Source organism: Sardina pilchardus, chromosome 5 (assembly GCF_963854185.1).
Source record: "Sardina pilchardus chromosome 5, fSarPil1.1, whole genome shotgun sequence".
Lineage (NCBI taxonomy): Eukaryota > Metazoa > Chordata > Actinopteri > Clupeiformes > Clupeidae > Sardina > Sardina pilchardus.
Window position 1 is genome coordinate 7,191,207 of NC_084998.1, and position 16,304 is coordinate 7,207,510.

The window sequence follows — 16,304 nt, forward strand, 5'->3', positions numbered from 1 at the left end:
AGGATTAACGTACTTCAACTTGTGTATCAAGTGAAAAGTAGTTACAGTAAGCCCGGTCGACTCGGCATGATGGACTGTGTTGTGTTTGCTGTAAGAGGCCCCGATGACTCTCTTCTCCTCTCTTAGTCATCGGAGGGAGAAAATTAAAACTTCCTGTATGGCGCTTGTTCGCTTACTGGAAACCACTCAAAACTGAGCTAAGTCTGACATCAGCGAAATGCATCAAGTCTCTTAGGTAAATATTAGAGTGACCCCACTGCAACCCCGGAATAGTTGTGTAATTAGGCCAGCGTTCCCACAAATCAGCCCCGCGAGCGGAGTGCCAAGGCGCGCTGTGATACTTTTGGCCTGACTCGAAAGAGGAGAACTTGATAAGAAAACCAGATTCGTCGGCATTCTGTGCATAGCGCATTTAAAATGGCATTTCAGTGATGCGTTTTTTAAAAATTTTATTGGGAACGTTTTCCATTGTTTATTCAACAGAGGTCGGCAAGAGGCTGACAGCGTTGTGTCCTCGGATACATGCGTGTGTTTTTCTCCTCATGTGCGTCTCATGGAAGACTCTCAGACTGTATCTTCACTCATGCATTGGCCATGTATGTTATGTAAAAAGCTTGGTGTTATATAAGACAGAGACAGCAAAGCTGGGCCAGAGCCAAACATGCTAGCATCCATACTGTACATTCACGCTACATTCACGCTACATTCTCTGTCAGTGCTTTCCTCAGCATCTCAGCATGAAGACATGTGCCACCCACCAATGGCTCCTTCTGAGTCACTGTGACCGTGTTTGTACCCGTGACCAGGAGAAACAAGCTCTCACGCGCTGGCGTTCAACAGCATCCACCCATCGCCGTGTTCGCCAGTCGCACATCCCTGTCCCCTCTTCTTGCCTGCGGCAGACTGCATACGTAGCCCACTCGTGCGATGACTCTCCATGTTGTTGTAAACAAACAAACGATTTCCTGTTTAGATTGAGATTCATCAAAACAAAGCCCAAATGTTGATGTTTTTGTCTTTTTGAGACAACAGCAAGAAAAAATAATCATAGCTAATAGCACAGTGATGGACGCGGCCGCTAATTAAAATGAGTTTTGGAGGCAGCTAATTAAAACAGGGAGTCAGACGATGAGTATTTAGCCATCCGAATGAAAGCCCTGGAAAGATGAGCACAATCCACTAAAGCCCTAATGAAACAGGGGGAGTGAACGTGCCATATCAGAGAGCTTCTTTTTTAATTATTCATCCCAGGCAATGGCAAGCGCAGGAGCTTTCCATCTCCATTCTAATGAACCCATTAAGATTAAGGTTTTATTAGCTCTGGATGAAGTTTAAAGGGAGCTTTGTTCGTGATTTCGTAGCTCTTTTGCACATCATTTGAAGTGATTTCTTTGCCTTTCGATAGCGGGTATGTACTGCCTTTGTGTTCACTTGCCTTTTCATGCGCTGCTGTACGACAATGGCAGTCCAGAATTGTGCTGCCAGTCGCACTTTGGTTAATGGTCATGTTACAGCTATGTAACAAAAAACAACCGACAGCTTTCCTTTTTAATAACTGTAATTTAATACGCTGTCGCCCCAGCTATTCCATAAATCAGTGCTTGAGCCGACAATGATTACTCTGCTTTGTGGGCGTGCGGTCACATTAATCCCAGCATTTGCTGTGCACATGTGTACGCAGTGTACACAGACACATGCAGAATGAGCTCTGATGGCCTCCAGCTACAGAAGCGGAGAAACAAGTGGCCACCACATGGCTCTCAGAGTGCGGGCCACAGCCACAGCCACGTTGGTCTCAGCTCGCGTCGTCTTGTGCTCCTCTTCATCACACTTCCTGTCAAAAAAATGGGATGAGAGGAGACGAGCGGATCCAATCTGCAGTAAGCAGGAGGTCTTATCTGCTCACACACAAACACACACACACACACACACACACACAGACACACACACACACACACACACACACACACACACACACTACAGCCCACCACTATCAGCAGCAGTTGACCCCGGCCGCGCACTCGTGCCCCGAGGCCTAGCCTGTAGCAGGCCGGTGGGGGAGATCAGCTTTATGTGCCTCAGAGGCCTGTTGGAGGGATGCCTGGCCTGGCTGAAGCCTAAGCAGCCGCAGCAGCAGTCGCAGTAGCAGCAGTAGCAGCAGCAGAAGGGTCTGTGGAGAACGTTGAGGGAACATGATGTTCCTGCCGTGCCGTCACTGAGGCACACAGTGGCAGAGCCCACAGAGGAACTCAAAAGGAACACAGTGGAGAGCCGTGCTGTCCAGGCGCAAGCAGTCGCACACATTTCGTGCAGAATTTTGGGATTGTTCCCTCTCTCTCACACACACACACACACACACTCTCTCGTTTAGTCTTCTTTCTCCCTCTTCTTTCACTTTTCTCTTTCTCATAACTCTTTCTCTGTTTCTCTCTCATCCCTCTCTCCTAATCATCTGTTAGCGTTCAGTGCCCACATGAGCGCATAATTGCAAAGACAATCATGACTGAATTTGAGACACAGCTTGAGTTTATTGTCTAGTCAGATAGACTGACGTCATATGGCATTTTTCCTGGACGGATGTTCAGCAACTCTTCCTTTGTCTGAAATTCAGAGGAAATAGGAAAGGTGTATTAAAAAGGTCAGCAGTTTTTTTTAATCTAAGCCATGACTGGTATAAGTTCTTTTTATGTACATCCTCTGCTTTGTTCTTCTTCTGCATGTGCTACCAATCTGAGCCTAGGTTCAGAGATAAAACACAGGCATACTGTTTCATCTCCATTTAAAGATTAATGAAACCAGGCAGAGTAGTCTTTGGTCTTTGTCTTGCCCCGCTTTTGATCACTATATCCTTCGGATGTGCTTTATAGTACAGGAGTTACTCGCCACCCTGGATTGGCTGTCAGCGGGTCAGTCGAACAAACCTCCAAACCTTTTTGGACATTCTTTACTGTATCGGTCTCTGGGCACATGCACAGCACTGCGTTCATGTGATCAGTGGCCTGCATCTAAGGGAAGAGTTTTTTTCATGAAACCGATATGATTCTTTTCTCATCAAGCACTAAGCTGAGACGGCCTTGCTCAAATCTCTCCTGGAAATCAGTTGCATACTCAGTTGTAAGTAAACCCACAACTATGCGGTACTTTTCTTTTTCTTTTTTTTCTTTTTTTAAAAGGAGGCTTGGGATTATCCCTTTAGCCATAACATTTCCCATGGTAGAGAAGATGGAACCGGAGAGATGTGGTTCCGCTCCTGCTGGGATTCCAGTTTTCTGGGGCAAACGCTCGCCGCGGCCTCTCAGCAGGTCAGCCAGTGGGGCGCATTAAGAGATTTGCTCTGTAGGTTTCTCTGGCCCCGCTTGACTTCATTTCATATATTTTTAATAACGTCGGTACTCTGTACTCGGGGGTTAAATTGAGAGAGACGTGGAGAGCAAGGGGAGAGTGGAAGAGGAAAGGGAGAGAGGAAGAGGAAGGGGAAAGGCAGCGGAGACCGTGGAGTTTGGGAGCCTTTTTTTAGGGAGCCCCTTGAGGACTCATCAGAGAGGGAGCTCTGGGCACCGGTCCAACGATAATTCTGGCAGTGGCCTGTGCAGACCCAAAATGCAGTGATTAGCCCCGGCCTCGTTTTAAAGATCCCAGTCCCTGCTGTGAAAATGGGCACCAACACAGATCGGGTCTTAGCAGCCTGATTTCTGATGTCAATTTTATAATGGGGCTAATTAGAGCGATAGCCGTCTCGATGAATGCGGCAATAAGCAGTCGTTCATAAGTGATTTGCTGGTAAAACCGAGCGCCTTGTGTTTTTAATGAGCAGATAATAGTGAGAACACTAATGTAATCACATAGTTGGAGTTACCCGTAAGTGATGGTGAGCTACAGAGTGGGGAAAAGCGACTGCGAGTGATTGTTGTCGTGAAATTCGATCTAGATTGCTTCAACATGGTCTGCAGGAGTAACGATAATTGAGTGTGGTGATGCTGTGGGCTGTGTGCGCGCAGCAGTTCTCAGAAACCTCACAAATGAGAGCTAATGGGAGTTTGACATGAAGAATTGAGTTACACATTCGCCAGTCTCGAGGCGCATAAGGAAAGTTTACAGTAGTCTTGCAAGAACTCATGACGTTAATTGTCCAGGGAATAGCATTTTCAGCATGCCCTCTTTTCCTTTCTTGGCAATTGACTTTGTGAAATGTTGCAAAAGCCCTTTAGCTCTGAATATATCCTTATTGTGGCCTACTGTAATTGTCATATGATTCGTGTGCTTTTCCTCATCTGAGGCTTCTGTTGTTTCGTTGTGCGTAGCGTACTCCAAAGCATGCGACCCTTCACTCTGCTCCTGAGCCCGTCTTTACAACTCACACTGAAGGCGGTCTGCTTGTTAGCGGCCACAGTTGAGTTAAGCTGCTAAAGCCATCGGCCGTGTTCTGGAGGCCAGATGCCGAGCGTTAGCTCTGGAGTGTGTTTGTATCACCCCCCACCCCTCGTCTGTCCGTCCGTCCTGAGAACGCGGTCTGAGAGACAGGTTCCCCTTGACGAAAGCCTGCGGTTCATCATACCAGAACCATGTTGCTCACTGAGGACCGAGGGAAAGCCCCTGTCAGCATAGGGAAAGCATCTGTGTGTGTGTGTGTGTGTGTGTGTGTGTGTGTGTTTAATGTGTCTGTGTATGGGAGCATGGAAAGCATATGTGTGTGTGTGTTTGTGTGTGTGTGTGTGTGTGTGTGTGTGTGTCTGTAATGTGTTAGTGTGTGTGTCTGTGTGCGGTTGTTTGTGACATTTAAACTTGTTTTAGAGCCGTGTGGGCCTCCAGATGTGTAAACAGAGACGGGAACAATGTGGGTCTGTGACACAAGGGTCTTTCTCATAGCCGGAGAGGGGCGGACTCAGCAGGTGTCTGCGACTGTAGCAGTGTCCGCTCAGAGGCCACGTGTTGAGGTCAGTCCAGTGGACAGGGCTTATTATGGGATGTAGAGATGCTCCTCACTCACATTTAAGATGGGACTAACTGGAACTGGAAAGATGGGAATGGCTGCTCCCAGGAGACTTCAGTCCTCCATCCTGTTTGTCAGAAATACCACCGCTTGCTCACACACAAAAATGTGCATACAATGTGTGTTACAGTACACACACACACACACACACACACACACACACACACACACACACACACACACACACACGCACACACACATTGCCTTAGTACAGAATTCACTCTATCAGATATTCTTCATCCCACAAATTGAAAAAGAAGAAAGCTTGATCTGGTGTTCCCAGGGATTTTTTTTAAGAAGTAGGCTGGACTTTTTCGGGAATTTCCACAGGGGAGGCAGATGGAAAACTGTCTTCAGAAAAAGGCTGTTGCAGAAAATAGCCCACCATCTGATGTGGAAACTTAATTATGCCTTGTTTGTCAAGGACAAACAGTAGAGGCTGAAATTCTTGGAAATATCGAGGTGTCAACCTATTATCTAGAATCGGAAAAACGACAGAACTCACATTCTCATATTTACTCACATTTTTTGCATATATTTAGGGTTTTTTGTTCCCAGCTAAAAAGTTCTTAGCATCATTGGTTTTGTGACGTCACCTTCCTGTCGGGTCAGTGTACTTTTCCTCTCACAAACGAGGAGAGAGAGGAAGACGAGGAGAGAGTTTGAGGTTGATGATACACAGGGGAGCATTTTGAGCAATGTTGCCAGGAAGTGCAGCGTTGTTTAGTGGTGATGCTCAGGCCCTTTCCCTTTGATATTGGCCATGTGATTTCTATCTGGAGATATGTAATCATCAGTGGGCAACTTGCTGCAATCATCCAATCAGAACGCTAACAACTGGTCATGCGATTACCCAGCAGCATTGCTCAACTAGTGGCCCCGTGCATCATCACCTGTGGACTAACTCCAGATATGGGCTCCAGGCTGGGCCAAGCAACACGGGTTACACAAAATGCCTCAACTATTAATGACTCCCAAATGGCTTTTTAAAGGAATGTCTTTAGAATGGAATGAGAATTTAGTATGGCCTTGAATGTGCCTTGTAAAATGCTTGTTGGGGAGAAGAAACAGACAGCATGTTGCTCGGTGAAATGTATGAGGGGAATGAAATAATAATCTTTGTAAATCTTTTTCCTTCTCAGCTCGATCCACAGGCAGTGCAGTCCAAGAATTGGCACATGGATGTGATTGAGATGAATGGGGTAAGTCTGCATGTAATTCAGTTCAAAATGGAAGGCATCTTGTCTTCATGTCCCTGTAGTCTTGTGATTAACTATCGTTCTCCTGCTTGAAGTATGAAAGAGTTCCAGGAGGGTGCTTGGAGCGGGATACGTTTTTGGAAATGTCAAATTGAAGTAGTCAGTCTATTTCCCACCATCATTCTCCATACTTCTCATAGCTCACAAGTGACAGGAAGAGTGTGTTAACAATATTAAATACCCCCTCCTCATATACACACACACACACACACACACACACACACACACACACACACACACACACACACACACACGCACAGACCTCCTCTTGGAAACGGCAAAGTGATCAAAAGCAAAGAACAAAAAGTTGGAAAAAAAGGATTTGTATGAAGTCCCTGTCACACTGTGCGTGTCACTGACTCTCTCACTCTCTCTTTCTCTTCCGCTCCTCTGCCTCTCTCCCTCTCTCTTCCCCCCCTCTCTCACTCTCTCTCTTTCTCTACCCCTCCTCCCTCTCCTCTGCCTCATTTCCCACAGATCAAAGTGGAGTTCTCCATGAAGTTCTCCAGTCGGGACCTGAGCTTGAAGCGGACTCCCTCTAAGAAGCAGAGTGGGGTCTTTGGGGTCAAAATCAGTGTCGTAACAAAGTAAGACTCTTCAATTCTCCCATTACCCTTCAATTACCCCGCTATAAACCATTTTTCTCCCTTATTGTAGCATATTGAATGTAGCTAGCAGCTAACCGTCTTTATCTCCATCCTCCATGCTTTGTTCCTGCCCAGGCGCGAGCGCTCCAAGGTGCCTTACATCGTCCGGCAGTGCATTGAGGAGGTGGAGAAAAGGGGCATCGAGGAAGTGGGCATCTACAGAATCTCAGGGGTGGCCACGGACATCCAGGCCCTCAAGGCAGCGTTTGACACCAGTAAGAGCCTCACCACTATTAAGTCTTCATCCTCAACACTGTTAAGTCATCATCCTCAGCCCCACCAATATTACGTATTTATCCTCAGCATCAACACTATTAAGTCTTCATCCTCAGCCTCACCACTATTAAGTCTTCATCCTCAGCATCAACACTATTAAGTCTTCATCCTCAGCCTCACCACTATTAAGTCTCCATCCTCAGCATCAACACTATTAAGTCTTCATCCTCGGCATCAACACTATTAAGTCTTCATCCTCAGTGGTCTTTAGCAGCCATTATCATCATCTGTCATAGTTAAAAACCTCTTTATCATTAATTATCATCATGTTATCATTATCTTTATTGTTTCAAACTAAACGTATGTCCCCAAAAGACCCATGAAGAGGGAAAAAACCCTCATTACCGAGGCAGAACAATAAATATGTACCAGCCCAGAATATATCAAATGACTCAACGCAGCACATTCCATGAGATGTAACACATTGTAATACTGTTTGTAGGGAGTTAACACTCCGGTTGTGTGGAGGCCTGCTCATTGTCAGAGCTGAGAGGAAGTAGCTAAAGTGTACTCCTGGGACCGTGTTATGCTTTGGGTGGGCGGCTCACAGCCACAGGTCCTTTTCTCTCATTTTCACGAGCAGATGAAGAGAGTGTGGAGTAAATGGAAGGGATGGAGAAAGAGAGAGAGAGAGAATGAGAATTCCTTGTTTTCTCTTCTCCCTCTCCATCTTGTCCTCCCTCTCTCCCTCCCTCCCTCCCTCTCTGGTTTTCTGTGGCTCTCTGGGGTCCCACCAGTGGGCCTGTCACACTAGGTCTGCGCCACATGTGTGAGTTCGGGGCGGTGTGTGGGAAAGAGCAGGCAGGCAGGCAGGCCGACTTGACTTGACTTGACTTGCTCCAGCTGTCAGCTGTGCCTAAAGACCTGCCTGCCTCTGTTATGGCCCAATAAAAACACACCGAGGCCAACGGCCCAGGAAATGTACCATGAGTGGCAAAATGGGTCCAGGCTGTAACAAAATATTATGTCATATAAAAAACCTGGGGCTCGATTAACCCCGGCCGAAGTAAAGAAAACAGCTCAATTTAACGGTTCAGTTTGTCTCATAATGGCTGAATACTCTTGGCTAATGTGAACTCATCCATGTTTCCTTCTTCCTCGTTTCTCCTCTGTTCTTTCTCTCTTTCCCTTTTCTCCGTTCTCTGCCCTTCTTTCTTCTCTCCCCCTCTGCTGTTTCCTCTCCCCCCCCCTACATAGATACCAAAGACATCCTGGTGATGCTGAGCGACATGGACATCAACGCCATCGCGGGGACCCTGAAGCTCTACTTCCGTGAGCTCCCGGAGCCCCTGCTCACCGACCGCCTCTACCCGGCCTTCATGGAGGGCATAGGTACGGCTCACCCCAGTAAAAGCCCTCGGCGCAGGGGGTCAAAGGGCATCTGGAGACACATCTGGGCACCGTTTAATTTTGAGGAAGTGAGCGCTTACAAGAGGGCAAGGGTCAGGACGAGTGGGGCTAAAGGGTCAGGATTGCTTTGAGAGATTAACTGGGTGTTTGATTGAATGTGTGAGTTGCGGGGTGTGTGTGTGTGTGTGTGTGTGCCACTTTCTGTTGCTGAAGAACCAGTTATTGCCTTGAGATACGTTTGTAATGTGTGTGGGGTCAAAGTGAAATCCTAAGCCTGTAGTCACATGTGTTAGGAAGCTTTTTAGTGGCATGCTATTAAGTTTGGTTTCTAGATGCAGCTTCTGATGAGGTAGCGCATCAGAGGAGGTAGAAGGAAATAAAACGTTGACGTGTGTTGATGGATTCACCTGACCTGAGTCTCTCTCTTCTCTCCTCCTCTCCTCTTCTGCTTTCTTCTCTCCTCCTCTCCTCTCCTCCTCTCCTCTCCTCCCCTCTTCTTCTCCCCCTCTCTCCTCTACTGCCGTCTGCAGCGTTGTCTGACCCTGCTGCCAAGGAGAACTGCATGATGCACCTTCTGCGCTCGCTGCCCGACCCCAACCTCATCACCTTCCTCACCCTGCTGGAGCACCTGAAAAGGTAAGCTTTCCATAAACGCACACACACGCACACACACTCACACACACTCACACACATGCACACAAGTATGCACGCATAAACACAAAACCAATATAGGCACATACTGCACACAGATACAGTATAAGTGAATAGACACATTAGTGGTTTGCAGTCCATGTCCTCACGACTAATGGCTCTCTGTTGTGCCTTTGCACTGTGCTGCTGACTAAGCTGTGTTCCATACAGCTGTCTGAATTCCGCCTGATGATTGATTATTCAGGTGTAGTTAAATTTTATAGGGCTTTTAGATTCTCTAGAAGTCTCTAACATAATAATGATACAATTACAGTTCTGTTGACTGGTAGTGGACTCATACAGTAGTAGTGTAGTATGCACACACACACAAGGCGGTCACATGTGGCCTAAAAGAGGTTGCCAGTCGAGATCTTTTTCAGCCTGTGGTTGCCAAAGAGGTTGCCAGTCGAGCTCTTTTTCATCGTGTGGTTGCCAGGGGCTCTCTGGTCCGTTTTTTTGTGTGGCCTCCCCTCCACCGTGATGTTTAGCGTTCCGTACACTCTGTTGGAACCACGGGGGGAAAAGCTGCAGTTGCAATCATCTGTCCACGCCACGGGCCCTCAGGTTAGGAGAACAGGCCGAGCAGCGGCTCACGTTTCTGGGCCAGCTCAGGCAGCAGGAGAGAGGCCCTCTCTGCTTTTCAAAACACAACCGTGGGTCTGGGAGCAGACGAAAGGGCAGCCATGTCAAAAGCTCTATAGAACTTTCTGATACATTTGCATTTAGTGAATGTAAATGTAGATGTGAATGTATATAGCAGACACTTTAAACCAAAGCAACCTATTAAAGAAAGGGAACAATCAAGTTATGGTGTTGACATGGACAGTGCAGCAATAAGCACTACTTGCATAGAATAGTACTTATTGCTGCACTAGCATGTTCTAGTAATAAGGCATAATAAGTACAGTAGGTAGAGCTCGACTACTTTGTCCCTTAGCAACAGCGAAAGAAACCCCCCTTTGGGTAGATTTTACTAACTGTACGTCGCAGAACCAAAAACAACAGGCCCCGTATACTTTTACCTTTCTCAGTAGGCCTATCAGTAGCAGGAGCTGGTTTGCACTTGGAGACAGCTGTGAAGCTGTGGGTCTGCTAAAGACTTTTAGGCGTCCTCAAGCACATTAACATGTCAACGGTCGAACTGAGGCGAGGAAGGAATAACAAAAGAAATGAAAACTGAGAAACTGACGTTACCCAGAAAGTGTTTTTACCCCCCCCCCCCCCCCCCCCCCCCCCCCCTCCTCCTCTGATGGTACGTTCTCTCTCTGTGGTTTGAGTCTAGTCATCAGAATCTGGATGAGGAGCAGGCTGAGTGTCTGTGTGAGCTCTGCTTCCTGCCTCCTGCTATCCTCCCACTCACTCGGGTGGATGGTAACACTCACTGTAATTGTAGTCGTCTCACACATGGAGAGAGTGCCTTTGCCCACAATGCAGTTAGTGGTATGCTACAAGACAAAGTCCACTGTGGACACCTGCTGGGCACTTTGATAATTGCAGGCTTGTTGGCTTGGTTTGTGAGAGCAAGCATCATAGAGGAGGACAGAGGACTGTGAATGAAGGAATGTTTGAATATTCATATGTATTTGTATATGAGATATTTCTAATATAATTTTTACATTTAAATTAGTGTATTCTTTAAATCATTATAACACTAACACAAGAAAAACTGCTACATCAAATTGTGCAAAGTTATCTGTGAATGTTATATTCAGCATATATTAGAAAATATAATGTGATGTGTGCATGATGATAATACTGTTCAACTGTGATGTTTTCACTACCACTATTGTTTTTGGTTGATGTTCAACTTGAATAATTTAACAAATGAATCAGAATTATTCTGAAACATCTGCGTCTCTGAAGTTCAACTGTTTTCGCTGCTGTGGTGAGTTTGCCGTTGTTATGTCTGAGTCTGACCGGAGGTTTTGATTGGCTCTCGTCTCCAGGGTGGCGGAGAAGGAGCCCATCAACAAGATGTCGCTGCATAACCTGGCCACGGTGTTCGGCCCCACCCTGCTCAGGCCCTCGGAGTCCGAGAGCAGCAAGGGCCACGTCACCCTGGCCTCCGACATCTGGTCACACGACGTCATGGCACAGGTGAGGGAGAAATGCACGGACAGAAGTGTGTGTGTGTGTGTGTGTGTGTATGAGAGAGAGGGCGAGAGAGAGAGAGAGAGGGAGAATGATAATGTATTTACTGTAATTCAGTTCAGTTCTATTTTTATGCCATCATAACATAACATTAAGGCACTTTACAGAGCCCAGCTTGAACATGAACCTTGATCTGTCGTGTGTGTGTGTGTGTGTGTGTGTGTGTGTGTGTGTGTGTGTGTGTGTGTGTGTGTGTGTGTGTATTTGGAAGAAAGGGACGGACGGGAAGACGGACAGACAGACAGATAGAGAAAGATGGGTGGTGGGAGTTAGTACGTGTTTATGTGACCGCTCGGCCCCACACGCTGAGAGGGCAGTCTCTCTCTGACCCTGCTCCAAATAATCCCACAGCTGTATTTAGACTTTTGGGAAAATTGGCTCTCCTGTGAGAGTGAAACTACCATCATACCACCCCCCCAGACACACACACACACACACACACACACACACACACACACACAGCAGTTCTTACACATCTCAGTCTGAGTCTCACACACAAACATACTGCACATACACACACACACACACACACACACACAGAGACTTCTCAGCCCAAATGCTGTCTCAAGGTCTGACACCCAGACACACCCACACAGCAATGATGACACAGACAAGAACGGTTTATGTCTACTGTCGCTTTTGACACCTACTGTATGTAAAACTCAACAAATAAGGATAAGGATAAGGATAACTTTAATAATCCCCTAAAGGGGAAACTCAGTGCCACCATACAGACAACAACATAAGCAAAGCACAACATGACACACAATAACATAAAGCAAGACACAGCAACAGGAAAAGCAACATACAGTTAGACAGAACACAAGCAGACAGCAAAGCAGACCATGGCAGTGGACTACCAACATGTGCAACATACAGCAGTATAGGAGGAGGAGGTAAAAAAAATAATAATAATAATTATAAATAAAATTATAAATAATTAAGAAAATCAACCCTGATGTCAGAGGTGCTTATTAAAAAGCCTGACTGCAGAAGGCACAAAAGATCTCCTGAATCTCTCAGTTGAGCAGCTGGGAAACAGGAGTCGCTGACTCCTACCACTTTTTATAAAAAAGCTATGAAGAGGGTGGTCAAATAGAAAAGACGTGGAAAACAAGTTGTTCTTACTCGGTCCTACTATAACTGTTGCAATACTTCATTATACAGTGTTCTGAGGAAAAGGTGGTACTGTTACAGAGTAGTACAGAGCAGCTAGTACTGTTACAGAGTAGTACAGAGCAGCTAGTACTGTTACAGAGTAGTACAGAGCAGCTAGTACTGTTACAGAGTAGTACAGAGCAGCTAGTACTGTTACAGAGTAGTACAGAGCAGGGGTCTCCATTCTCCAACCTTTTTTACTCCGAGAGCTACTTTGACAAAAAATGGACATTGCTGAGGGCTTTTATGTGTGTAATAGCATGCCATGTACAGTATTCACATAGCTGATCTAGACTATGAATTGGATAGCATGCCATGTATAGTATTCACATAGCTGATCTTGACTGTGAATTGGATTTCATAGGAATTTTAAATGTTTCCCAAGTGAGATTTATGAGAACATCTTAATCAAACCTTTTGGAGAGCTAGGAACAGGTGGGGAGCTACTGGTAGCTTGCGAGATCCCCTGGTTCATAGGAATTTACTGTAGATACCAGGTGATTTTACTCATGAATCAAGTGCAGATTGATGATGATGTATTCTGGGGATGGTGATCTGGAAAGATAATCTAATTTGAACAGGAAGTGGTGACAGCTCTCTCCAAGATATTTAGTTGCCAAAAAGAAGCATTGAAAGCCAAATGTGCTGTAAGGGACTTGTTTATCGTTATCTCCGCATATGATCTTTGAAGTTAGTTTCTCACAAATGAAGCCGGAATCCATCTGTATCTTGTGGTTTAGTGTCACAAGGACAAGAAAGGAAATGTCTGCGTGAATAGAAGTGTAACACATGTGTGATGCCAGCACTGCGTGTATCATAAGTTAAGTCCCCAACAGGAAGTTAAGACTCACTGGTGGCTTGTCCTGTAAATGTCTGATGCTTTATTTGGACAGCCGTGGGAAAATGTCAGTGTTGTGACAAGGGCTCCGTCACCGACGGCCCAGTCAGCCCCGTCAGATTGCAGATTAATCAGATACTGTAGTGTATACTCACTTGTGGCAGGGCAAAAGCAGGACAGATGTTCAGCATTAAATAGCATTGGGTGCTACAGTAATTGGAACAATAAGAGCCAATAAACCCTTTTTTTTTATCCAAACAATGTCAAACTTGACATGACACTCACCTGTGCCCTTACCAACACACCTGCCAAGTGGTTCAAGAAACATTTAAAGCATAGACACACACAGACGTACCTGGAATTAATAGATAGATTACAGTACTTCTGTTAAAGTTAGTGTGTGTGTGTCTATACAGTATGTGTATGTGTATATGTATGTATTATACTTCCATGTGTGTGTGCGCTATCTGACATCTAAGCCTCCCTGTGTGTGCGTGTCTGTTTTATCATCTCCAGGTCCAAGTGCTGCTGTACTACCTTCAGCACCAGCCCATCTCCTTCAGCGAGCTCAAGCGGAACACCCTGTACTTCTCTACTGATGTCTAAGCCCCTGAGAGAGACAGAGACTCCTGCGGCAGCGGCCCCCACCTCCCCGCTCCCCCCCCCCCTCTTCTCCCCCCCCCCCAGCCCGGCCGGCCTCCCAAACACCACATTCTCTTCTACTGCACGGGCCCAAACCAGAGGGAGGCCAGGAGCCATCGTTGACTGCGGGAGGGCGCGGGGGACCCTGCGCTCCATGCATACAGTACATTCATTCCATTCGTCACGTCTGTTGGATGCTCATCCTCTGTCCAGAGAGCGTCTGTCTCGCGCCAAACACTGGGGAATAGCTGGAGCGGAGCTCCCCCTTCCATCCAGACCGGTTTCTCAGAATCATGTGACGTTTATATAGTCAGTACACCCCCAACATGATGTGATTTCCCCCAGAATGCCAAGGGTGAAAAATCTGGATCCGAAATCGTCCAAACACTTCGGCCTGAGGACACACCTGCCAAATACCTTCACACACTCCTTCACGTTGCCCCGTGCCCTGTCCACAATCCTCCTCACACACTCTCTCCTCTCTAGTGTCACTTCTCTTCGTGTGAGCGTGCTGGTGCACGCCAAAGTATGTGTGTATTTGTGTGTGTGTGTGTGTATGTGTGTGTGTGTGTGAGAGAGAGAGACACACATATGGGAAGCCATTCCTCTAAAGGGCTGTGGGGTCTCCATAGCGATCCACCTGAGGCCTACTGCGCTGCAGAGGTTGACACCAGCTTGTGGTAGTTAGAGGTTCGTCCCCCCAGGGACTTCCGTCCTGCCGCGTCCTCTGTCCAGCGCCCAGCTCCTGGATCCCAGAGCGGGCCTGTTTCTCCTTTACTTCTCTCCTTTTTAATCAGCAGAGGCATTCCAGTTTAAACAACAGCAACACACACACACAAACACAAATGGCATTTACATATTTTATAAATATCTTTTGTTCAGTAGTTTATCAGTTTGCTTTACTTCATTTCAGCTTTGCGCATGTGATTTAGAGGGCAGGGTGTGTGTGAGTGAATGTGCGAGTGTGTCTGTCTGTCCGTCTGTATGATGGACATGCATTTGTATGTGTTGGACCATGTTATTTTCCTTTTCTCTTTTTGCTGAGGCCTGAGTGGAAACTTGAGCTTCTTGAAGGCAGTGACAGTTTAAGGTGCCTCTTCTCTTACCGTGAGAGAGGCAGGAGTGCAGGCCAGATTTGCCCTATTTATTATGAATATATTGTGTGTGCCTGTACAGTCCCATACAACTAGAGAACGTCTCCATGATGTCCATTGTTTGACAGTTTTTTGAGGTAGTGATGATTGCTTTTTTTTTCTCTCTCTCTTTTTTTTTACATTTTGACAATTTATCGGTGAATCATTATTTTTTAAAAGTTTTCATGGTATGCAATATTTGTGAAAAATCGAAAAGAATAAAAGAGTCATGGACATGGTTGATGTAAAAACTTTTTTTTTTCTCCCCTCCATTCAAATGGTTGCAAGCCTGATCCAAGCGTCCGATGGAACTCCAGTGTAATCCGTTGGATGGTTTGTGTAGTTGCCCTCATTGCATGTTCAGCTTGTCAGTCAGATTTTGGGCAGGTGATATTCTGGTAGTTTTCCGCAGGCTATTTTCTTTTCTACATCTGCGACCTTTCATCAGAACGCAATGCAAAGCCAACTTTTCAGCTTCAAGCCTGTGACATATCTTACAAGTAAGCACTGTTAGATGAGTACGATTTGATATTTTTAATATAAGATTAAAATAAATAAAAGGCTGTTGTATTTTACTTCCTTTGGGGAAGAATTGAGTATACTGTATTAACAATAATGTAAGTGTTGATGTGAACTTTTTTTGTAAAACAAATAAAAGTCTAAGAAAATGGTTATTTTGGTGGCTTATTTAGAATCTCTTTATTATTTAAATTTCTTTGTGCATAATATAATATTTTCATTTTAATTTTGCTTATAGAGCGTCATAACATTACACATGTCTCATGGCGCTTTACAGAGAGCCCATGAGTAACAGGGGCAAGGAAAAACTCCCTAGAATTGGAGATACATAGGAAGAAACCTCAGACAGATCCACGACTCAAGGGCCCAACCGATCTGCCTAGGGTCAGTTACAGTAGAGTTAAGTCATTTGTAGTATCAGGAAGTTCAAATAGTCCAGTGTAGGGAATAAATAAACACGAAACCATACACAACACTCATCAGACTGTATAATCTGCGTTGGGATGGTTTTTGGAACTTCACTACAAAAGTAATTACACCAGGGGGCACTGTTTTTCACATTCAAAAGAACCCCAAAGCCCATGAAACTCTTGGCACTTGGGAGCTGTCTATTCACTCTAATTTCAAACAATATTGCTGACATTTTAAGCA

At 45.8% G+C, this 16,304-nt stretch overlaps 1 protein-coding gene across 4 annotated transcripts in view; it reads left to right on the forward strand.

The window, feature by feature from the left end:
• Positions 1–15,806, forward strand: part of abr (ABR activator of RhoGEF and GTPase) — a 153,761-nt gene extending 137,955 nt beyond the window's left edge. For all 4 annotated transcript variants that reach the window (XM_062536178.1, XM_062536179.1, XM_062536180.1 and 1 more), the window contains 7 exons: positions 6,133–6,192; positions 6,727–6,836; positions 6,972–7,111; positions 8,370–8,504; positions 9,053–9,158; positions 11,159–11,309; positions 13,876–15,806. In XM_062536178.1, the coding sequence (XP_062392162.1) occupies positions 6,133–6,192; positions 6,727–6,836; positions 6,972–7,111; positions 8,370–8,504; positions 9,053–9,158; positions 11,159–11,309; positions 13,876–13,965 (792 nt within the window). In that variant the 3' untranslated portion in view covers positions 13,966–15,806. The remainder of the gene's footprint in view (positions 1–6,132; positions 6,193–6,726; positions 6,837–6,971; positions 7,112–8,369; positions 8,505–9,052; positions 9,159–11,158; positions 11,310–13,875) is intronic.
• The last annotated feature ends 498 nt before the right edge of the window (positions 15,807–16,304 follow it).